Raw genomic sequence first — 25,982 nt, 5'->3', positions numbered from 1 at the left:
TTACAAAGAATTTTATATGAAATCCAAACTTCGCAGAGAGATAACGTCATAGTAAGCAGTTGGTCAATATTCAATATAAGCAGCAGAGTCATAATCAGACAGGAATCCGCGAGGAAAAATTGTTTGACAAGTAGGGAGTTCCTGTATCGATAAACTCAACTATCGATGCTAGTTCTATATACTAGTGATCACTCAAGAGTTTGCTTGTAAAAATATATTTTTAATAAGAGTAAAAAAATAATGAAATAATAACTCAATGTACTCTTCTTCGTTTTCAAGACAAGACAATTTTATAATTTAACTCATCTCAATTTTTTTGCCAAGACGGAGACGCTTAATGCCCGAAAATATGGAACAAATTCTGGTCATTTGCTTTAACAATAGTAAATGGGATATTCACGAAGAAAAAAATTGGGATGAGTAAAATTATAAAATTGTCTTGTCTTGTCTTAAAAACGAAGAAGAGTACATTGAGTTATTATTTAATTATTTTTTTAGTCTTAATAAAAACATATTTTTACAAGCAAACCCTTGAGTGACCACTAGTATATAGAACTAGCCTCGATAGTTGAATTTATCGATACAGGCACTCCCTACTTGTCAAATAATTTTGCCCCACGGATTCCTATGTCTGGTCATAATAAACGGATTCCACTGCATAATCAAAAACACATTAAATGTTGAGCAAGTTTACGGTGCAAACACAGTGAATAAATAAAAATTAAAATTTGTAACTTTGATAGTCGCATATTTTAGATTTAAATAACTGTTGAAATAACATTTTAGTATCAATTTAATACCTAAAATTTTAGGCGTCGCCGAACATCAAAATCAGAATGCGAAGAAATGTAGGCGTCAAAATGCCGAGAAGTGTTTTGTATTTAGGTCTCATTTTAGAATTTCAAGATGGAAAATATTTTAACGATGGCATTTAAGACAAATAAATTAACGAATATAGATAACCGACAACAATAACGTTAATGATTTTATAAAGAACTCAATAATGTTAGTTGCTAAGGGGACGAGGCGGTCAAATTAATCGGCACACGCATCTTACTCCCAAAAATGAAGGTATAATTAGATAATTTTGAACACCTCGCCCGCATAGTAACCTGATGCTACTGAACATGCGAGATATTTTACAATAGATATTACCACCAATTTATTACCACTGGTATTAGCTAGGTATTTTTTTCTCAGTTGTTACCACTGGGAATAACCCAATGTAGGTATATCAACATGTTTCAGTTGCTTAATATCCTGTTACATTAACATTATGTGGTTGCTAATTGCAGGATATACTTTATTTCGATAACACAGATAATTTACAAACAAATATGGAATGTAAGTAAACACGTATCAAATCCCGAAGTGGAGTTAGTTAAAAATTGGGTTCTTACTCGTATAAAAATAAAAGTCACAATCACGCTGCTAGAGATATAACAAGTTCAATTATTTAAAGTCATAGGATGAAAGTCTGTCATAGATATATGTACCAGGGACTGCATAACCGAAAAATAACGATACCTTTAAATAACGGTATGACGTCATACCGCTTTAATCCGAACCATTTAGGTAGACGAATAAATTTATTTCGCTACCGAAAAATAATTATTTTTTTGGGTACCTTAACCGCTTTTATAAAGGTACCCTATTAGCTTAGGCGTCGTTGCCAAGCCGCCCGCGCCATGCGCCAACTTGGTTCCTATTGGATGAAGCTGTATATGTAAGTGTAAACCCGTAAGCCCTTTTAATTTTATTTAATATGATCAGTTTAGCTATAATAACGGTTAAGGTATATACTGGAAAAAATACCGGCACCGTTATTTTACAACGGTAGCGATACCTTTATATCGGAGCCGCGCGGCCTACCGGTATAATGTATCGTTATCGTAATTTTATACCGCAACCATACCGTTATACCGTAACCGAAATCAGTCCCTGATATATACCGCAATTGGAATATTGAACAGTTAGGCCCTCAGCACACGGAGCGTAAGCGTAAGAGACGCGTAGGTAAACGTATCGTAATAAAAAGACTTAGGATAAAATTTAATGTCGTTGCGTGAGTGGCCCTAACTTACACTCGCTATGTGTGCAGTTTCATTTAAAAATTTACAAACTTACTTAAACAAAATCATTTCTTATTTTTGCCTAGGTACAGTCAGCAGAAGGAGTTAAGCGGGTGAGGTTTTCAAAAGGATCTATACATCTGTCTATTGATCTATTGCCTGTACAGGTGTAATTGGTGTCAAAGCCGTTCTTGTAAAAAAATAAAATACATGGTTCTCGAATATATTATATTTAGACATCTCATCATCTGCTGTTGACTTTTCGGTAGGTACTAGTCTAATGCAGATCATTCAACTCTGTAGTACAATGCCTCAATTTATAGACGAGCCTCCACTACAGGTAGTCTTTCACGGACAATTGGTGCCATCGCCGTGTAATAGTGCTTTTAGCACTTCGCCTTTTGTGGTGTGAGTCTCTGTCTGCAAAATGTTGTAGGAAAGACTCAGTCACTCGAGTATTATGAGTATTTGAATGGGTATTGCAATCGTTGCATTTTTTATCAAAGAATATTTATTTAACGATGAATTCAATGAACTACTGATCGTTGTTAAGATGCCATCACAAAATATACGTGAAGGAAAATGACATTATATTTTAAAACTAAAAGAAAATGTTAAAAATAGTTCTACAAGACAACGAACAGGTATTAATATGCGCAAAGCGGTCATAACTAATTTCTTAAGATTATAAAAACAAGAGAAACTTATTTTACAACTCGAGTTCACAACATCCCGGTTATTTCGATACAATTTAAAAACAACAACTTTCCAAACCACATTACCTTTACCTTTGTGGAATAACAACTTTATCTCGCATAAAGAAGAGCTTCTTTCGCAATTAGACTCTGGAATAAGATACGAGTTTTAAAACATGGAACAATTTATTGGCGAATGGTTTTCTACAAAACAGCAGTTCTTTAATTGGACAGGTAATGGGACCGCTTGGTTATGTAATAGCTTAACGACGGAATGGTCGTTTATAAGTAGAGCTGCGGCGTGCAATCGCTAGGTTTATTGTTAAATATATTATTCTAAATTGATTGCTATTGGACGTACAATCAACTAATTGGAATTCTAATACAAAGACCACCGTAGAACCATAAAGACCAGTTATAAATAAAATCTCAAGACTTCTCTTTCTCTTTGTTCAATGTGAATTGGTTTTAAATTAGTTTCAATTGTTTAACCGTTACTACAGAATACATGTTAAATCAGCGTAGTAGCAACGACTCTTACTAGCATAAAAAAGGTATACGTTTTATGAAAGTCAGTCGGCGAAAGTGGAGACGGTTTTGCTCGTACTTTTAGAACGTAAAGAAGCACTTTATTCTTCTATTTTGTTAAAAAAGTTAGAATATCCCTATAAAGTGTCGACGCTAAAATCTGTTTGTCTCCCTCATTTAACATGTCGACGAGTGATAGACATTCGTCGCAGCCGCCGCGTCGCCGGCGTGTCGTTTTTTCAAAAGTGATATTCCAATTACTTATTGAACGCGAGCGAGTAGAACTCAGGCAAACCATTGAAACTATGCTCTTCGATTACCCTTTATTGTTAATCATTTCAAGGTCATGATAGGCTGGATTGACCGAGAACTCGACTCACTCGGGCTTACGCCAGCAGTTGGAAATCACACCAGCCATCGACAAACTTAAGCTATACAAGTGCATTGGCTCGGAAAGTTCGAGGTTCTTTACGAAATTTGTCCCACATAACGCATTTTTCGTCGATTCATTGGGTCGCGGGCGGACGTAACGACCTTTTCGGCAACTTTGTTTTAGGAAAAGGTCAAGAAAACAATGTAATTATGGGAAGGCAGGACACTTTCTGAAGCCTAGTAAATGATGCTTAGTGTATGTTATCGTTTAAATGTCAATTTCACACTATCGTAACTTGGCACTTTATAAAATAAGGATTTAAAATCTACGAATAAAAAAACGCTCACGTAAGTAGTCTTTGTGTAATCTTTAATAAACCGATCTAAAATAATACTTAGGTATCTACGGTCTACGATTGATTCAAATGGATTGTTTATGTATGATCTTTATACCTACGACAAATTAAAATTATCTTTTATTTGTTAGCATAAGCTGACCCTTCACCGGCCAAAAATAAGTCTGAGAAAGTCAAGTTGATCATTTCTGAAGCCCTCAAGAATCTGGCAAATATTGTCCAATACCTATATCAACTTTAGGGATAGGTAAGTTGACGTCATTCGTAGGTTCGATGTAGGTTAATGTAAACATTCAGTATTATGGTACGCCCACCTAAGTTTGTCCTTATCAAGACTCATCTACGTTCTGCCTACAGGCTACACAGACGGATTACGTCAAACAATACCCTAGAGCTTACGTCAAAACTGCGAAAACAGAGTCGTTCCACATTAATTTGCAGTAGGTTCCGTAAACGGAGTTTTTAAAAAGTCGTAGCGCTTTTGGATCACAATACTGCTGCCATAAATTTAATTAGCATTCGTGTCGTGAGGCCTTTCTCGAGAGATTATATCGATTCGAATGCTAAGTTTTGACTTCCGCTCGATAGAACAAAATCACGAATATATGTCTAAAGGGGCCCACTCATTAACAGTCCGCCGGACGGTATCGGCCTGTCAGTTAGAACAAAAAGTTGACAGTTCCGAACAACTGACAGGCCGATACCGTCCGGCGGACTGTTAATCAGTGGGCCCTTTAAAATGCACTTTTAAAATGTGTAACAAATTATACACATCATCTTCCTCGCGTCGTTTTTTTATTCGTCTATTTTTAAAGTTATTTACTTACAGTACGGGCGGCCCGGCCTACAACTCTTATTACTGTTTATATTTAGCAATTTAATGAATATTTATTGCTGTTATCGTGTAGTATTATTATATAAAATATTCGGCTCATGAGTCCGCTTGGCAACTTATCCCTAGAATTGGCGTAGGCACGAATTTTTACGAAAGCGACTGCCATCTGAACTTCCAACCCAGAGGGTAAAAAAACCGCTTCCCACACGCATTTCCATTTCGCTCACGCTTACGCTCAGTGAATGAGTCAGAGAAGAACACGACCTTACTGGGCCTTAAATATTGTGTTTTTTACCTTGTATTCCAGGAGAATGTTTCTGAAGATCATATTCGGAAAAAAGTAATATTCTTACCTTTTAAGCCGATACACATGTTTCACGGAGAGAGAAATTTTGTAGTTAACTCAGTTTATGGTACTCATTCGTGGGCAAAATTTATCGCGGACACATGTATACCATCTTCTTTTTTCCGTTCATTTCAAGGGTGCATTCCTGAGCTTAAATTAAGTAACTTTCTCAAAGACCCCGGTAGTCTAATTAACTCCATTTCGGAGATAATCAATAATTTATTTTTATCTTAAAATAAGGCCCTTACGAGCGTATACACTTGCCATAGGGCCTGATTACATATTGGTTAGTGTTTATTAGTGTTAAATGACTTATGTAAACGTAATTAATATCTCGGACGATTGATGTTCGAAATGACATTGATATGTCACAGTTTTCAATTGTTTGGTTGAATTAAATGTAATGCGTGTGTTACAACAACGCTATATGCAACATTTAATTACTTTTTATAAAAATAAAAACAAAGATATATTTTTATTATTTTGCAAAATAATTTTACTTTCCTTAAACGTACTTACCCATACCCCGGAGTTAACGGAATTCTATAAGAACACGGTGTATAATTAGACTTGTTATGAATCAATTAAATCTATTTACTACCAAACGTCACTGATAATGCGATTTGCAATACATTGCAGCTTTTGGTTCAGCAATTGAATTCGTTGCTCTTACTTAGCCAGCAATTATCTAAAATCGCATGCCATTTATCGCAACGTCGGTTGAAGCCTTAACCACAGAATAAATAATAGTTTTAACACGCAGCTAACCGCTACTGCCTAGGTATCCTCAATTAAAATATAACTATAATATATGATCGCAGCCTCTATTGCGTCCGAATATCCGTATAAGGTAAATATCCGTATGTAGATGAAGTAAAAAAAGTTTTTTATACCTGGGATGGGTGACAATCGGGCAGTCAAAACGGCTTACTTGAGAAGACCAACTGGACGCCGTCCTGTTATCGTTATAAATATCGTTGGGCGGATAGAGTGGAGGCTGATCTCCGTGAGCTCGGTGTCAGCGAGAGCTGGCGCAAAGTCCGCTCTGGACCGAGCAAAGTGGCGTGCTCCTGTGTTGGAGGCCAAGACTCATTTTGGGTCATCGCGCCAGCCAAGTATGTAAGGATAGGTACCTTTCCTTTAACAATAAGCATTATTACAAAAATTGTTTAATAAGTGCTAAACATGGGTATCGTAATTGTCTCAATGACTATCGATTTTACTGTCCATTATTTTCTTTAGCGTACGTCAAATGAGTATTGTTGATATTTTATTACCTATCTTGATTACGAAGTAATACAATACCTACATTACGTACTTTGAGAAAGTTGTCGTGTTTTATGACCATGGTGGTAATTACTTCACCACTTTCGTTCACGTCCATTCTCAGTACCGTTGTTATAGGTATGTGAGGAAAGGTTGAATATAATCAACTTTTTAAGTTTATTCTATACGCTATAATGGGTACAACGCGTAATAGTTTAAATCAATATGTATACCACACAGTCCGTAATAGTACGAAAGTCAGCAGTAGCGCTTGTCAGTACCCCTAGTGTAAATTTATTCGATAGCGAAACGTGACATACGTTTGCGTTAAGTCTCATTTTGCATGGGATTTTGAGTTTCCAAAACGTCCCGCTTGGCGCGCTGTTTCTAAATCCCATACAAAATGAGACTCACCACAAACGCGCACGTTTCGCTATCGAATAAATTTACACTCGGAGTACTGAAGTATAAACGCGAAAACAGTTACAAACTTTGAAGTAAACTAATACTTGAATGAATGAATGTAATACATATATGCATACTTCTCACCTAGGTAAAGTCACGGACTTTTAGGGTTTACTTTACATTGGACACCTCATACCGCAAATATTGACAACTAAATTAGTTTGAACCCTAAATAGATCAAGAGCGACCGTACGCTACAAAATATAGTGTCATTCTTTAAAGCCTAGTACTCATGTTCGCAACTAATAGAACTAAAAAACTTCCACAGCTAATAGAACAAAAAACTTGTACAGTAACAAGCCATAGTGAAAGAGGTTAGTTTGTTTTTACGTTTGAAGATGTTTTGATTGCGATGGGAACGTGAATGCATGGCATTGAATCCATTGTGCTTGTGAGAGATTCTTAACGGTCAGGATGAAGAATGAGACCCTATAATTTAGTCAATTAATCATCTATTGATTTTATTTCCTATTCCACTGGTACAAATGGGGCTGGAGCGCATCTCCTGTCTGTATGTGTTGGCCAGACCAGACCGTCAATCACATCAATCTGAATTGCCCCCTTACTAGATGCACAGGCCATTTAGACGATTTTAAAATCCTGTCAAGAAGAAGCAGTCAGATTCCTGGGAAGGGCAAAAAAATTTTTTTTACCATGTTGGTGGGCAAACAATCGATGGTAAGCAATCATTGTAACCTATGGAATGGACGCCTGCAACATCAGAGATATTACGTGCGCGTTGCTGACCATTTAAAAACCTGTATACTCCTTTCAGGCAAAATTCTAACTTAAGGTTTTTCTTTTAGGTTATATCTAGTGCCTGAGCCAGAGATGATTTGGATGCTTCTTTCCTTGGATAAACATATGCATGAAATTAAATAATAATAATAAATAAATAATAAATATTATAGGACAATTAGCATAAGATAAGATAGGAATAGCCTTTATTGACCAAAATAATAATTCATTACATATAAAATTTTACATTATTTCATATGGCATTTATATTGATTTTAATATTTTTCTTAAATCATTTTAATAAATATATTTTAATACCATTGCTTTTCATTAATTATTTAGTCTGCCTTCTTGGCATAGGCCTCCTCCAGCTCTCTCCATAACTCTCTCTTCTGTGCTATCCCAATCCAATTGATTCCCGCATGCTTTATGATGTCATCCGACCATCTCCTCCTTCCACCTCTAGGATACCATTCTGCTACCTCTCTATCCCGCTTGTTTTTACCTTCTCTTGCCATATGTCCAGCCCATTTCCATTTTAACGTTTTTATAGTCACTGATATATCCTAAATTTTGGTTTTCTTTCTAATATCTGTGAGTCTTACTTTGTCTTTCCTTTTTACAGATAAGATTGATGTTCTATCGAAATTTGCATAATGGTTTCGTAATTCGTAGTGAGAATCAGTTCTATGGATGCTTCGCTATTCTGCCCTACTAAGCCAAATAGCGCTATCTCAAAAGACTATTCATTGCTACCTTATACTTTAATTTTTATAGGTGATAATTTCATTTTTTTTTGAGATAGAGCTATTTGGCTAAGGTCCTGGGTAGTATTGATGTTAGAAGATGGAGTACAAGTGATACTATTATGAATTAATTTTCGTTCTAGATAGCTACAGCTAAAATTCTTTATTCCTGGAAGCTGTTTGATTAGCCCTTACCACCAACAACGGAAATCAAGATTTCATTATCTGTCTCACTATCACTCTTGCTTATTCAAGCTATACGAAAGACATATACTTCAATTAATTTCAATGTTCGTTTATCACAATAGGGCCTCTGTAATAGAAGCATGAAGTCATTCCAAAAACCTTTATAATTGGTTTTCCAAAATATTTACTCTTTATATTCCAATATCTATCAATAGCTTTGGTTTTGTAAATAGATGCAGATAGCTGTTGAACTGCTGATGACTAATATAATCCACTCACAATAAGTTAAAAACAGAAATATCTATAATGATTGTTGCAAGAAAAAATCAACTTAAATAATTATGTTACAAAAATATTACTCTCCAAGTAAATATGGCCTATCATGCAACAACATACAGTGTATACTCTAACTCCCTTATTCATAAACGTCTACTAAAGTTGACAAGCCACTAATAATCGTTTGTCGCTTTCAAATGATTATTAGCGGCTTGTCAACTTAATTAGACGTTTATGAATAAGGGGGTATATGTAAGGAGACACTTAATGGACTGGACATTCTTTGACGTTATAGAGAGTTTTCGTGATATAGAGAGTATGTAATTAACATTGAAGTAAAGCAACTGTAGGCAAAAAATTACAACAATATAGGGAGTGAAATGTTATATCAAGTGACATTATATGGAGTTTACACTGTATTATTTTATACTATTGTTTGTCATTTTCCTCAGTAACTTCTAAACATTATAAACACTGAAATATTATAAAATCTTTTAATGACGAATACCTATGTTAATATACTCACACATGTACTAATTACAGTGAAAAATTTGTCATAATAAATCATTATGCACAAACCTTAATTGTAACATGTTTTCCGTTAGAGCCATGACTATGAATGTTAGTACTGATTATTAACTGCAATATTTTCCTGTAATATTTAAACTATGTCCTTTAAGAGTAAAAGCAAGTCTGTGTCATAATAATGAGAAAATAACAACCATAGAGTTGTTAAAGTTAGTGTCCATATTTTAAATTATAAATTGCTTACTGTGGCACAAAATCACAAATGTCTAGAAAGCAAATAAATAAATTCAAATAAGTTGTGTTCACCATTCATCAGAAAACACATTTGAGTGTAAATTACTAAAATTGATATAAGTAACAAAATGACAGACACGAAATAATAATAACCATATTTATCTCAATGCAAGCATGCACTCCCATAAAAGGATTGTAAATATGATTAAAATTTGGCCCAGCAGCATAATTGTATTGTAAAACAGGAACATTATACTTTAACCTTGATTAATAGCCAATGATTTCTTTGGATACTACTAACAAAGTAAATATTCCTATCTGTTGGGCCATTTGGACACCAAAACTAGTAAAGGCCAAATGGTGAGAAACAAGTTTTTACTTATTGGAATCTTATAGGTAGGTAGTTAGAGCAATATATATGTGACAATTAAGAAAAATCATAATGTGATGTTTTGCCATGAGTTCAAGTGGATAAAACGTATATTCGCGTTGCGCGGGTGCGCTAAGCCTAATATCCTGTTGGGCATTACTTCCTCGATATCAAGAGCAAACAACTTTCGCCGCTCTCTGGCCTCCAGCGCGCTGCCGCTGCAGATTTGCGCACGCGCGGCCGGCCGCACCGTGTGGCTAACTCGTACGCACCTCCACCAGCACAATCAGCGTTTCTTTAACATTACGCAAGCCTTGAAACTCACCTCGTACACATTTCGATCAGCGCCAATTATTATTGTTTCACCAGCCACGTAACTACCCAAAGTGCATTATCAGCGCGTAAACCTATTCCTAATCATAACAGGAAACACTTACCTTTTCAGCTATCGGTCCAAATCCGAAAAAAATATCAAAAACCGTCACTCACAACTAACACTAAACACAAAATTATTCACCTCTTGACATCTGACATGGTTCTAAGGAATTCAATGGTAATATCACAATTCTATTGCACCGTTAAAAACTACGAAGTAAAGCGTAGTTATAAAAATAATAATAATTAACAAAAACTAGGCAAAACGATCACAAAAATAGTTTTACAAAACGTAAACACCATCCACATTTGACAGCAGCGATGAAACTGAACTGACACTTGTCCGTAGTTGCCAACTGCTTCACTCAGCTATCGCTTCGCCCCCACTTTTTGATAGTGCCAACCTGCGGAGATCTCTGCAATACACGAGTTAAATGAGGTTTCAGGGTAGAAAGTCGTTTATAAATATTTTAGGATCATATTTTTTAATACGTAGTGTTTCGTAATACCAGTAAACACATTTGGTTTAATCTGAAAACGAGATCTACTTTTGCGACGAATCGACCATTGAGGTAAACTGTATATTTTGTATTTAATTTAATATAAATAAAGTAAGTGACTGATTTCCAATTACTTAACCACAAAAATAAGATCTTGTTATATCTATTCAGTGTTTTCAAATAATTAAATGCACTGTGTATAAAAATATTCTTTGTATTATATATTTTAAGATTTTGCGGCAGCGCTGTTAAGATTTAAGATTGGTAACATTAAAAACTTACTGTCAACTGTCACTTTTCGTCATCAACGATTTGTCACTACTTTATCAGTTGATTGTGTATCTCATTTTGAGCTAAAAATATATGGAAAAACCCTTGCTTTGTCGAAAGTAATATATACAAAGGATTCAGAAAATATAGTAGTAACCTAAACAATGTCTAAGTTCGAGGATAATCCGTTTGAGGACCCTACCATAGACAACCCATTTGCTGTAAGTAGCCCATCCAAGTTATCGGAATTTGTGTTCTAGCAGTTCAACAGTGTGATTGTGGATGTTTTGTTTTAGGACCCTGCCGTCCAGCAAGTTGCGAGAAGTACAAACAATGCGACACAAGGTCTCGACGATTACAATCCCTTCGATGGGCAGCCTAACGCAAATCAACCCACGGTAATTTTGTTTAGTTTCAGTTGAGTCAACGAATTCTGCTGCGTCAATACGGTATTAACAGCATCGGAACATTTTATCGAGACCGGCCGAACGAGTTCAAATTGTGTCTAATGATAATAAGTTTCTCTTTATAATAATTGCATATAGATAACAGGGAAACCTATGAGTAAGTAAACAATGTAATAAATATATCCATATTATATATTGATATCATTATATTATGCACCTGAGAAAACAATTTATGATTTTAAAGTATGATTATTGCATATTATGAACTCACGAGGAACTTCGTTTATGAAATTATGTTTTTCAAGTTTATATGCAGCTACATCCCATTTTTAGGGTTCCATACCTCAAAGCGAAAAAAAGGAACCCTATAAGTGTACCTACTTATTTAGGACCACTTTGTTTACTGTGTGGAACACATGGAGGTATTGTGTTGAAATTAAATTTATGCTCAGGTCTGCAGTCCCTTGAAGCTCTGAAAAAATTAAACTTCTAATTTAATGTAAAAAAAAGAAAAAAGATGTGGCTGTTTATGCCGCAAAAAACGTGTATTTTGTTACCCAAGGGAATCAAAATTTATAAGGTACTTTCCGTTGACCTAGAACTACAAAATTTGGTAAGTAATACTGGCTTAATTTCAGATGTGTTACACGAGTCTGTTTTTTGAGCCATGAAAAATTCAGTTCCGTCCAACTTAATATAGACACGGGATAGGTTTGAAAGGGCAACATTCATGTGTTAATATTTTGTCATGCAGGTCCAACAACCACCACAGCCAGCGATCATGCAGGCAGTGTCCCCGCCCACAAACACACAGTTTGTTGGAGGTGGCAACAGGCCATCCCAACAGCAGCCGCAAGGGCCGCCCAACAATAACCTCACTGCTGACCTTTTGGTATGTATTTTGATAAGCATTATTTGTTGACATCCACCCCCATACCTCATTAGGGACATAAGGCTTCTTGCCGTGATCTTGAGTGGCTACTTCCAGCTCTTTCCAGCTGAGACCAGTTCACCTAGCTTCCTACTTGACCACATACACACACACCAGCCACACACAGCCATGCAACCAGGGGTTAATTGGCATACAGTCAGCACATATCGTTGGGGATAGTGCAATACCGCGTAACTAACAAATGCAGTAAGGTCCAATTACCTTGTACATTGTTTGAATTTCGAACTCTTACGACTTTGTTAGTTGCGCGGTATTGCACTATTCCCGACGTTATGGACTTTCAAGGTGGCCAAATGTATTGGGACATGTCCTTATTATATGATAACACCTTGTGTGTTAGGATATATTTGGCCACTTTGGCTGTCACTATCTATTTGATGCTGACTATACTACATCTATACAAAAAAAAACACTTTTGGCCTACCTGGATCAAAAAACACTCACTTAGGGAGAATAACTGGACAGTCAAGCACCTGTACACAAGGGGATCCAAATGCGCAAATGGCATTGGATTGGGCATATCCTCAGGAAGCCTATAAACCACCTATCTAAAGTGACCCAGACCTGGAAACATGGTCATTTAAATTTACTTGGCACCGTTCCATGCAGCAAGAGTTGGGTGTTTGACCCAAGCTGCCCAGGACCTGAGTCAATGGAATAAAATGGTTCGAGCCCTACATCCCAGCAGGGGGTAACAAGAAGGAAAGAAGAAGATACAAAAGACTGTGCTAGTGTTGCTTCAAGACCAAAAAATGAAACAACAAACTTTCTCTATCTCCTACACCTGACTAGAATAGTTAAAATCTATTGTTTCTTAGTGTTTGTTAGGGCCCTTCTTTCATCAAGCAAGTTTGGGAACACTTTGTGATGATAATCAATCCCAAGAAATAAGGAAATACACTGGACTGGATTTCATTCGATACCCCCGTCAGGGTTGTATGAGGGGCCGCTTCCGCCTTTCGGCCTCGGCGGCTGTCGCGGGTCGCTCCCCAGACCCACCGACGGGTGGGGAGGTCTATTGGCCGTCATTTGGGGGACGGTGTGTCTGGCTGGTGTGGGCCAGCTCTTCGCTACCGATCGTAACCCATAAGGAAATACATAGATAAAACATAGTTTTGAGCCAAGAACTTTTATTTCTTTAAAGTACGTTTTTATTAACAGGTTGGAATGTTGTTAAGGAGATAATGAGGTTGCCTGACCACAACAATTAAATTAATATACTGCAATCAATTGGTCTGTAAAAAGCATTTAAATATAGAGTTTTCTTGTACTGAACTACCTATATATAGTTTTATTTAATTTTTTAAAGGAGTTATTAGATGATGTACACCATCTAGGATAAAAAAACTATTGGCAGCTAGATTTCTTCTTTAAAGATAGGTTTAAACTTTAAAGAACTTTATTTCTCAAAAAAATTACAGTTCATGAATATGATCTACTGGGTGGGACGTGGGGGTGGAGGGAAAATACCGAACGGGATGGTCTTATTATAGAACTTTCAAGTAGGAGTAGCAGAGAAAGTGCTATTATTGTTTGTCCTTGTCAGTCTCAGTTTTCATTTCTACCTACTTCTAAAAAATCATAAGTGACGAAAACGTGTTATCAGGAATGTTAAAAACGTTTTTAATTTCGTCGCATTGCATATGTTCTGTCCCTCACGGGCACACGCGTATGGCTCATCTATAGAAAATCCTATATTTATACCTTTCCCACCTCTTAGGCATACCTTAAAATATACTTTACAGTACATATGGGGCTACTTTATAGCACTAGTGCGAGAAGTAGCATATTACGTTACTGTGTCGAACATTTAAAGGGCCATATGTACTGTAAAACGTTGTACGATACATGTGCGAATAGGTAATTCGCAACTCGTGTCGATTTAAAACACTCCCTTCGGTCGTGTTTTAATTTATCGCCACTCGTTTCGAATTTCCTATTTTTCGCACTTGTATCGTAATGTACTATTATTTATATGATTTATGTAGCTTTAAATAAATATTAAAAAAATATTATATATATTTCAATTTAGTAAGTGGGACAATAAGTCACGTAAAAAGCGAATTAATTTTTAACCGTTTATTGTACTACATGAACACATGTACAATACAGTTATAGCTATGCACCATAAAGCACCTTTTATTAGTGAAAGTGACCACCAAGCTTCACAATAAAATGCTATACACGTAGATATCATCAATACAGATAACAGTGAGTCACCATTAACAGTTTCATAACGAGCAGCCAAATTGTGTTGTCCACAATTTAAATTTTTCATGTGGATAATTTAAATGAATGAGCATTGATGATGAATGTAGAGTGTAGACTACTTCCACATTTTTGAATATTCTCACTTCTTTCTTTCATTATTATTATTATTTATTGAGAAAAATGAGATAGCGCTACAGAGTTTTTATCATATGCTATTTACCCTATAGTATGGCCAATTACAGGTTTTCCTGTGAAACTTGTATTGTATAGAAAACATACAAACAGTCACACATACGGACTATTATCTAGTTAATAATATCGACTAAGGAAGTTACATTGTGTGCAGATATAAATAATACGTCCTGACAAGTTATAAACCTTAATCATAGAGAAATAAGTAACGCAAGTAAGCAGTGCTCACTCCATACATCAGTTTTCTTACCAAAACGCTTATTATTTTAGTAGTCGACGACTTGTCCATTTTTCTTGAGGTGTGCGGGAACTCGTTAGCACGTACAGTACATCTCTCGCGTGCCTAGACGCGACTAATGAGCATTCTGTACAATTGTCACAAGGAGCGTGTATAACCTGTATAGACAGGTAACTAGTTACAATAATATCATTGCTGTTGTGTCGATTTATCGCGCTCCAATTTTCTCCTGTGAATAATTTGTTTACAAGTGTATGTAGGCGTGTACATTTACTTTGTTTTTGGCAAGCTCTGTATCGCCGACAAGTGCACGCCTGGTCGGATATTTACATGTACATAGAGAGAGATATGAGAGTCTAATACAACTAGTTAGTATATAAATCTTCTGTATCCATATAGCACAATATCAAAAACTAGTGATTATCTATTGCACTCGACACTGTTGGATATGTATTACATATTGCTCTTATTTATATGTACATTGCCAGTCACTTTACTAACACTTGCTTTGCTTTTCCATATGGCACAAAAAGGAGTTAAAGGTAAACACACTATTAGATCTCTTATGTACTTATTTTATTTATGTTCGCTTACTCTCTTATATATAGAGAAGCGCTGGTGGCCTAGCGGTAAGAGCGTGCGACTTGCAATCCGGAGGTCGCGGGTTCAAACCCGGCTCGTACCAATGAGTTTTCAGAACTTATGTACGAGAAATATCATTTGATATTTACCACTCGCTTTTCGGTGAAGGAAAACATCGTGAGGAAACCGGACTAATCCTAACAAGGCCTAGTTTACCCTCTGGGTTGGAAGGTCAGATGGCAGTCGCTTTCGTAAAAACTAGTGCCTACGCCAAATCTTGGGATTAGTTGTCAAGCGGACCCCAGGCTCCCATGAGCCATGGCAAAATGCCGGGACAACGCGAGGAAGAAGAAGACTCTCTTATATATAGATTCTATATATAAAATAGTATTCAAATTAGAATTTATTTTTCTCTTAGTATCGTGTATATAGTGTACAGATATTTCAAAATAATTTGTGATCGAGATATTATTCCATTTGATTTTCTACCTACACACAAACAAAATAAAGTCAATATTTAAAACACCTAATCGTACGGAGCTTGTGATATTGACTTTTATATCACTATTATTAGGTAGAAAAGCTATAATATATCAAAATACTTTTTCCATTAAATACTGTTAATAGGTAAGCTAATAGTAATAAAGGTAATACTTGATCCCACGCTCTCACAATGTACAATGTAGAAATATATCTATATATACCGATAAGAGGTCACACTCACAATTGCCAAATTGTTAGCGCCCACTCATCTTAGCTATACTGTGAGGTATAATGTAATGGCGGAATCCTATTTGGGTTTCCTTTAAGTAGGTCCCCAATCAGTGAATTTCAGTTCTATCCCTGCTAGGACAACTACATACGTAAATAATCTAAAAGTGGGATCTTATTTTACTAAATAAAAGTGGATTGCAATATTAAAGTTTGCTATACTTAGGACAAATATTGAGAGAGTGCGTCATATAAATCAGTATACTAAATGTAAAAAAAGATATAAGAGAAATAGCATTATTCCTACTTTAAATAAAAAAAAGATGAGTGTTGAATTGGAATCTCAACTACAGAGGCGGCAAGAAGAACTAGAACGTAAAGCGGAGGAGCTAGCCAGGCGCGAGGCAGAACTCCGGGCCGGGTCCGCCGGCAGACGGAACAATTGGCCGCCATTGCCGGGCTTCTGCCCTGTGCAACCGTGCTTCTACCAGGATATAAATGTGGACATACCATTGGAGTTCCAGAGGATCGTGCGGCACCTGTACCATCTGTGGATGTGTGAGTGTTCTGTAAAGTTTCTCTACATAGTATAGTAGTAGCCAGGTGCGAAGCAGAACTCCGGGCCGGGTCCCCCGGCAGACGGAACAACTGGTGCCATTACCGAGTTGCCCTGTGCAACCGTGCTTCCATCAGGATATAAATGTGGACATACCATTAGAGTTCTAGAGGATCGTGCTACACCTTTACCACCTGTGGATGAGTGAGTGTTGAAATTTTTAGCTAATTATTACTCTTTGTTTATATGTTAAGCTCTTTATTTGTGATGCTATAGAAAAAAGCCCAATTTATATATTTAAGGTGCTTAAAAAGCAAATTGTCCCTGTTAATTACCGACGAAGTAGTCTCACTTACTTTGCAACATCATATTTAACAAAATTATTTAAAAACGAACACTTATTTCCTATTTCATGGAATGAGACAGCGCCAGCGCCATTTGAAGTATTTTCCACATATTCCGCTTCTTCTCCTTTATAAACAAATGAAAACTGCAAGAGCACTGACATAATTCGTTTTCTTTTCCAGTCCACGCGCTGATCCTTGCCCTAAACATCGTCGGCACAATGTGCCTCATGTTCGCGGGCGAAGGCTTCACCGTGTTCGGTCTGGCCATCCTCTACTTCGTGCTACTGACTCCCTTCAGCTTTATCTGCTGGTACCGACCCATCTACAAGGCGTTCAGGAGCGACTCCTCCTTTAACTTTATGGTGTACTTCTTCATATTCCTGTTCCAAATCATTATTGCTGTGGTGCAGAGTGTTGGGTTCAATGGAAGTGGTTATTGGTAAGTAATGTTAATTTTGCCATTTAATCAAATTGGGTAGGTTCTGGTAAATTAAAAATGGCGTGATTTAGGAAATCGCTTTCAGCTAACCAAGAACCTTTCTAGGTAGGTGACTTTTGCTTATCAAGAAGGGACGATTACTGAGGCATCTTAAATGATGCGCTTTAGGTATACTTCAGCAGATATTTGTTATATAGGTATTCGAAAAAAGCGAATTAAGCTAATCGAAGTTTCTTACAGCTGTTTTGGAGTTAAATGAGAAGCAACAAAATTGAAGATTATGACAAAAACACTTACAAATTTTAATTTTGCATTTGGGATATTTCTATTCGATGTTATTTTCGCAAACTTTTGAAACTTATAATCCAGTTAAATATATTTTATCACTCTAAGACTAAATATTTTTGCTGATATTAACCATTATTATATTAGTAACATTATTTTTCGTTTTTTGCAGCGGTTTGATCACCAGTATCGCCATATTCCAGACGAACATTGGTGTCGGTATCATCACCATTCTGATCACCATCGGCTTCATCACCAGCGCCGTGGCCGATGTTATGCTCATGGCTAAGGTGAGCAACCATTGAATATATTTTACAGAGGTTTAATCACCAGTATCACCATAATCCATACGAACATCTGGGTCGGTATCATCACCATTCTGATCACCAGCGCCGTAGCCGATGTTATGCTGATTGCTAAGGTGAGCAACCATTGAAGATGTTTTACAGCGGTTTGATCACCAGTATCGCCATATTCTTTACACCAGCGCCGTTGCTGATTTTATGCTCATGGCTATGGTAACCATTGAAGATGTTTTACCGTGGTTTGATCACCAGTATAATCGAGACGAATATCGAGGTCGGCAACATCACCATTCTGATCAACATCGGCTTCATCACCAGCGCCGTCCAAATTTGTCGAAACAAATGCAATCCTTAAATGTCAAAATATAATAAAATTTATGGCCTTTTTATAGTCTTCTGGACTGTTAGAGTAATGGACAAGCATGTGTTTCCCCAGGTGCACCGCATCTACCGATCAACGGGAGCGTCGCTCGCCAAGGCGCAGACGGAGTTCACGACGGAGATCCTCCGCAACCCGCACGTGCAGACCGCCGCGTCCAGCGCGGCCGCCGCCGCCGTCAACGCGCAGATCGCGCAGGCCAACCGCTACTAGCCGGTAAGTTGTGTATTATAGGGAATGTTGCAACTATATCTTCCGGATGGGAGCGTCGCTAACAAGTTGCACATGGAGTTCACGCACGACTTAGACCCTCTGCTACTCGCTTGTGCAGACCGACGGGTCCAGCGCGACCGCCGCTGCCGTCAACGCGCAGATGGCGCAGACCAACCGCTACTAGCTGGTAGGTTGTGTATTATAGGGAATGTTGCAACTATATCTTCCAGACGGGAGCGTCACTAACAAAGTGTAGACGGAGTTTACGCACGACGGCGACCCTCTGCAACCGCTTGTGCAGTCCGACGGGTCCAGCGCGACCGCTGCTGCCGTCAACGCGCAGATGGCGCAGACCAACCGCCATTAGCCGGTAGGTTGTGTATTATGGAAATGTTGGAACTTCATCTACCAGACGGGAGCATCAACGTGCTGCTAACAAGGTGCTGACGGAGTTCACGCACGACGGAGATCCTCTGCTACCCGCCTGTGCAGACCGGCGGGTCCAGCGCGGCCGCGCTTGAATCGCGCTGACCAACCGCTACTGGCGGAGGTAGGTGTATTGGATATGTGCGATACTTCGCACTATGTGTGATACTTCGGATGTGGGGGAAATACAAGCGACGTCAACGCACGACGTGTTAAAAATATTAAGATTATATTTGGATCATTCACCATGTTTCGGATTTTCAGTGAAACTCATTTTTTTTATTGGAAAGGAGAATCGAATGTTACCGATGTAAATAAGAAGAAAAAAAATTATAAACGATATTACTACAAAAATGCCATAAAAATACTGTCGAAGATTCAAGAAAAAATATTTTGGAACGTTAAAAATACCTAATCGAATAAAACATAACATTTTCATCAATATTGTGCAGATAACCCTTTTAAGTTTTAACAGTAATTTCATACATTTGAGTTTCATTTCAGTCCAACTTTAATCGCAGATTTATAGTTATAGATAGCAGTATACATACCTAATACCTATAATAGACATTTCGGATTGTATAAAGGCGTGGAGAAAGTCGGTATCTTATCCTCGATATGATTCATCTTTGTTTATACGTGGTTGATAACTAGTTGAAATTGTTTTATTACCGATGATTCAGTAACGTTCATGTAAATCACTTACAAATGTCCCGTGTATTCCATTACATATAGGTCATATTATATGTGCCATGAGGGTCGATTTGCATAAATTGCTCAATCTTGCCGAGGTAAATATGTATACTACTCAAACTTAACAACGGTAAATTCATCGTTTACATTGCGAGTTTATTTTTGTATCTCTTACATGAAGTTTTTGTTCGCGTACAATCACAGACACCAAATTTACAAAATAGCCCGATTGTTTTTAGGGTTCCGTAGCCAAATGGCAAAAAACGGAACCCTTATAGATTCGTCATGTCCGTCTGTCTGTCCGATTCTGTCACAGCCACTTTTTTCCGAAACTATAAGAGCTATACTGTTCAAACTTAGTAAGTGGATGTATTCTATGAACCGCATTAAGATGTTCACACAAAAATAGAAAAAAAACAATAAATTTTGGGGGTTCCCCATACTTAGAACTGAAACTCAAAAAATCTTTTTTCGTCAAACCCATACGTGTGGGGTATCTATGGATAGGTCTTCAAAAATGATATTGAGGTTTCTAATATCATTTTTTTCTAAAATGAATAGTTTGCGCGAGAGACACTTCCAAAGTGGTAAAATGTGTGTCCTCCCCCCCCCCCCCCCCGTAACTTCTAAAATAACAGAATGAAAAAACTAAAAAAAATATATGATATACATTGTCATGCAAACTTCCACCGAAAATTGGTTTGAACGAGATCTAGTAAGTAGTTTTTTTTTTATACGTCATAAAATTAAAAAAAATTTTTTTTTCATCAAACCCATACGTGTGGGGTATCTATGGATAGGTCTTCAAAAATGATATTTAGGTTTCTAATATAATTTTTTTCTAAACTGAATAGTTTGCGCGAGAGACACTTCCAAAGTGAAAAAATGTGTGCCCCCCCCCCCCCCGTAACTTCTAAAATAACAGAATGAAAAATCTAAAAAAAATATATGATATACATTACCATGCAAACTTCCAACGAAAATTGGTTTGAACGAGATCTAGTGAGTAGTTTTTTTTTAAAACGTCATATAATTTAAAAAAAAATTTTTCATCAAACCCATACGTGTGGGGTATCTATGGATAGGTCTTCAAAAATGATATTTAGGTTCCTAATATCATTTTTTTCTAAACTGAATAGTTTGCGCGAGAGACACTTCCAAAGTGGTAAAATGTTGAACAAAATCTAGTAAGTAGGTTTTTTTTTAATACGTCTTAAATGGTACGGAACCCTTCATGCGCGAGTCCGACTCGCACTTGGCCGCTTTTTTGTTTTACAAATTAGGGAAGAAATGTAAATATATATTTTAAAAAAATTAACGATACTTAACTATTGACGACTACGTTGGAGAGTAGACTACCTAATAGTTTGAAAATCAAGGACCAGCTTATAAGTTTTTCAAAGTCTTGTTAGATTAAGTTTAAGATTAGTTTTTTTAGAATAATTAACTTAAACAAAACAATATGACCTCGAAATTCTTGAAGTATTCGTGAGAATCCAAGAATTACAATATAATCGAAATTACATTTTTGTTTCAGAATTGAAACAGACGGACCGCTCCAAACGTGCATTTAGAAATACGCAACGTACACTGGAAATGAACTAGTGGTAATTCGCTTTTTCTCTTTGTTCACGAAGCATGTAAATATGATTATTCATATTTACACTTTTCGTGGGCTTTTTCGACGTATTTATTGTTGTATGTTATGTCACCATGCAGAGACATGTTCGAAGAGCTAAACGTTAAGCGTAAGGCTAGTCGGAGTAATTGCGACTATGGGGTAAATTCAAGTATTCAGAAATACATTTAAATAATAAAAGTTTCTTAACCTTATAAAATTTAAAGTACGGCTGACTGCGCCATGGATGAAATTGCCAATATCACGATCCGATACTTGTATTTCTAGTGTAGTGGCTCCAAGGCTGCCCAATGCAATGCCTCGAGATTTTACTCGACTCGTGAGAATATGTGTTGAAACTGGCCGGTCATGTCTCTGCTTGGTAATTATTCGTGATCTAATTGTTGTATGAAAATCAAGTCAATGATCAAATAATTGCGGCATCCAGAAATTTAGTATATGTAAATTCTCCGACGACAAACTTTTTGTTTGTTATTAATAGCTGTTGCGGTCAGTGGACAGCCAAATTGACAAGAGGGCTGTGTGTGTAATCGTAATATCGATAATTATTACTTATTTATTATGACTTATAAAAATAATTTTGTAATATAATAATGGGCTGCTTCCAAAAGCAGTGTATCACAAAAAGTCGCATTTTATAGACTTCGTATTTTGGGGGTTATAAAGTACAACATTACTTTTAGAAGTGTCCAAAATAATGCGTAGTGTAAAGAGCGGATCACAAAATAAATGTGAGCTAGTATTTTACGTTTTATACTACACCTATTATAGCGAAGATTTATGTAACAATTAAAATTGTGTTGCACTGTTTTTCAATATCACTTTGTTTTGAGTATATCTTATTTTAGTGTTAAGCATCGCCAATAAAATTAAATTGTTAAGTTGATTGCTAATTTTATGAACATTTTAAATAATGTGAGCTTAATGATGCTTTAATGTTCTACAAAGCCTTATTGAAATTATGTTTTACGTTGGGTCGCGGTGGCTCTTATACTTAAAGACCTGTTGGTTTTTCTTTACTTATGTTACGAAAAGCTCCAGGAAATTATTTTGAATGCAGTGAAAAATATTTATTGAAAGGTCAGTCTGGGCAGCAGTAACCCTAAAGTTAAAAATGTAAATACCCAGAAATATAAGTACGTGGCGATCTAAGGGCCTAACCAAGATGACTATCGTTCACAGAGAAACGAAACGCTATCTGTCTCTATCGCACTAATACGGAAGAGTGATAGAGACTAGCGTTTCATTTCTTAAGTGTGCTTTATTTGTATTTCATTGGCAGTTAAATATGCCCCATGGTTGTAATTGCCCCGACTGATATTTTATGGGATTAAAATATTAAGTTCATCAAAGTGCGATTTTAGTATTTATGTCAGTTATTATTTTTTTATTTGCGCACTTTTTGAGCTGAGCCTTACTAGATTTTATTACTTTATAGAATGCCCTTGTAACCTATACTAGTAATATATAAGATAAAGGGGTGTTCACATTAGTTTTTGCTTCATCGTTTGTATCCACAGATAACTTATTTTTGGCAATTATGTGAACATTCCAAAGCGAACTGTCTAAACAAAATGTAAATATTTTATATCTTTAATTTATATATGTCCATGTAAATTAGGTCTACATATAGCACTTACTGTTTATTAGTATTCATGGTTAAATACCATTCAGTGTGGATTTGGTAGGTTTGAACTGATTAATATAAATCATTCGGTTTAGCCTAGTTTTGATATAGTAATAATATATAAAGGTAAAGAGCAATCCGCAATCTGGCTTTCTTTTTTTTACTGACACTTAAATAAGCCGCTAAATCTTAATTACATTTTACAAAACTTAAAATTGGGGTAACGTATGTCACCATATTATAGGAAGCAATTGAATTGACATAGTCATATGAAATATCAATTAAAACTTTCATATTTTTATAGTTGCCCCAAGTTTTTTCACATCCCTTTTTTGTAAATTAGCTAGTATCCTAAACTAACCCAACAATAACTTTTATTACAAGTAGGTAGTAAAATAGTCCATTACCCATAATGACAATCCAATCGGCCTTAATACCTATGTTCCGAGTTGTTTCATAGTAGCACAACACATCATAGAGACATTGTTGTAAAAAAAAATAGCTTAGTTTTCTTTTAAGCCGAACTAGTCACCTGACTACGCAATAGAGTCAATAACATGCCTAGCGCGGTAAACTTACGGCAAACATATGACCAGGGGCCTATCGCGAAAACTGAAATTCGCAAATTGCGGAGATCTTTCTCTTTTACTCTCTCTCTAAGACGTAATTAGAGTGACAGAGAAAAATGCCCGCAATTGACAAACTTCGATTTTCGCGATTGTAGATAGCCCAGAGGTTTTCTTTTTGACCGCCTGCGGTGTGTTCCTACAGAAACGTCCTCTTGTAGCCGTAACGGGTCGTAATGGTTGCCTTGCAGTGTGTGACCGCGACAACGCTTTGCATGTAATAACGATGTCCCACTCACACGTCACGCCGAAGACGGCCTTACGGCGCGAGGTAATGTAAAAGTTATATGAACCGTTTTCCTGTATCAGCGCAGTAATGCCCCGATTTTACTTTTTAATATGAAATTAATTTTAACTAGTCTCAACAGAAACATTTTAAAAATTTGGCCATCATAAAACTGGCGTTATTAATGAGATTATAACAGGAAACAATAGTGTGTTATGGTACTACAACCAATTAAATGAAGTATCAAGTATCAACCAAGTAATGGATCGGGGTACGTCCTTAAACTACGTCCAAAAGAGAGGTATGGGCAGTTGCTCTAGATGTCATTCCACATCTAGAGCAGAGCCCAACTGGGGAAGTACCTCCACCTTACAGAAAACAGCAGCCAAATAACACTAGTCCCTACTCATAGTGTTGTGTTCCTGCCGGCGAGTAAGGTTGCCAGAGCTCAACGAGGGGGGGCGGGTTTAGGGTCGGCAACGCGCATGTAACTCCTCTGGAGTTGCAGGCGTACATAGGCTACCGAGACTGCTTACCATCAGGCGGGCCGTATGCTTGATTGCCACCGTCGTAGTATTAAAAAAAATCTAAAGGAGGCTTGTTAAATATGTATGTCCAGTTAATAGATTACCTTCTAATAATCATGTAAGTCAGGGTATTACTGCTGGCATATATCTGGGCCTAGAATGTAAATTATTGTAACCGTCCTCCCCGGAAGAAGGCGGGTCTATCTGAACGTTTAACTGTTTTGTAACTTAAGTCATGTTATATACTTATGATTAATTAATAAATATAGTTTCAATTAAACTCTTGTTTTATTATATCTAATGTACGGCTCTCCGTTACATTACCAATACAACGTGTTTGTCCACGTATAGTGGAGCCGTTAACCATGTATAGTACGATGAATTTTATCGACAAATCACCCCCCATACCTATATTTTTGCAAAACCATTTTAAAACTGCACACTTCCAAAGTTTTATGGTGCCATACACTACTGCACTTGGTTAATGTAACATTATATGCCCATTTACCTATCGCACATCTAAAAAATAATAATCATTCGATAGCTTATGAATTAGGACATACATTTGAAGCACAAATGTCATAAAGAATTTTCCACAATTACTCGATAATTAATAACCAAAATAAAAATCGTCTTGATAAATTTACTTTTTTACATTTTATCTTTTTTTTTCGAAAACGAGGTCGTTGATCTGTACTTTTTTAATTGTTAAATGATAGAACAGGATATTAGCTAAAAGTTGACATCAAAATGATAGCCCTAGTTAAAACATTTCACAAGTTACACGTCTACACGACTCAAAAGAAGACCTTCTGTAATGAGCGTCAACTTAGTTCTAAAGAATAATTTCCCGCCGCCCGATTATCATTTGGAACTAAAACAACTTAGTTCGACGCACATTACATGTCTTGTTTGGACTCGTGTAACTTGTGAAATGTTTTAACTAGGGTTATCATTTTGATGTCAACTTTTAGCTGATATCCTGTGCTATCATTTAACAATAAAAAAAGTACAGGTCAACGACCTCGTTTTTGAAAAAAAAGTAAATTTTTGGAGACGATTTTTATTTTTGTTACCTATTAAATATTTGATTTTTTAATGACATTTATAGTAGTGTATGGCACCATAAAATTTTGAAAGGGTGCAGTTTTAAAATGGTTGACAAAAAAACAGCCCATACCTATGTTTTTTCTTGTACCTGTAGTGTAGTACCTTGTACTTGTAGTGTATGGCACCATAAAAC

At 36.5% G+C, this 25,982-nt stretch overlaps 2 protein-coding genes across 4 annotated transcripts in view; one reads left to right on the top strand and one right to left on the bottom strand.

The window, feature by feature from the left end:
* LOC133527193 (furin-like protease 2) overlaps positions 1 to 10,761 on the bottom strand; it is a 368,596-nt gene extending 357,835 nt beyond the window's left edge. For all 3 annotated transcript variants that reach the window (XM_061864092.1, XM_061864091.1, XM_061864093.1), the window contains exon 1: positions 10,451 to 10,761. The gene's annotated coding sequence lies outside the window, so the exon portion shown is untranslated. The remainder of the gene's footprint in view (positions 1 to 10,450) is intronic.
* Positions 10,762 to 11,171: 410 nt separating this feature from the next.
* Positions 11,172 to 25,019, top strand: LOC133527201 (secretory carrier-associated membrane protein 5). Its single transcript, XM_061864100.1, has 8 exons — positions 11,172 to 11,379; positions 11,455 to 11,556; positions 12,320 to 12,457; positions 16,805 to 17,009; positions 17,535 to 17,793; positions 18,251 to 18,368; positions 18,820 to 18,978; positions 21,632 to 25,019. The coding sequence occupies exons 1-7, from the start codon at positions 11,323 to 11,325 to the stop codon at positions 18,973 to 18,975; spliced, it is 1,035 nt and encodes a 344-aa protein (XP_061720084.1). The 5' UTR covers positions 11,172 to 11,322; the 3' UTR covers positions 18,976 to 18,978; positions 21,632 to 25,019.
* Positions 25,020 to 25,982: the final 963 nt, after the last annotated feature.

The sequence above is a fragment of the Cydia pomonella genome, chromosome 17, assembly GCF_033807575.1.
Source record: "Cydia pomonella isolate Wapato2018A chromosome 17, ilCydPomo1, whole genome shotgun sequence".
NCBI lineage: Eukaryota > Metazoa > Arthropoda > Insecta > Lepidoptera > Tortricidae > Cydia > Cydia pomonella.
The sequence above is the reverse complement of the archived record's forward strand: the minus strand, read 5'-3'. Positions and strand labels throughout refer to the sequence as shown.

Excerpts from the sequence above, each read along its gene's own strand:
- LOC133527201 (XM_061864100.1), top strand. The coding sequence starts at position 11,323 with ATGTCTAAGTTCGAGGATAATCCGTTTGAGGACCCTACCATAGACAAC. Across the intron at positions 11,380-11,454 it reads CCATAGACAACCCATTTGCT|GACCCTGCCGTCCAGCAAGT; the intron begins GTAAGTAGCCCA and ends GTTTTGTTTTAG. Across the intron at positions 11,557-12,319 it reads CTAACGCAAATCAACCCACG|GTCCAACAACCACCACAGCC; the intron begins GTAATTTTGTTT and ends TTTGTCATGCAG.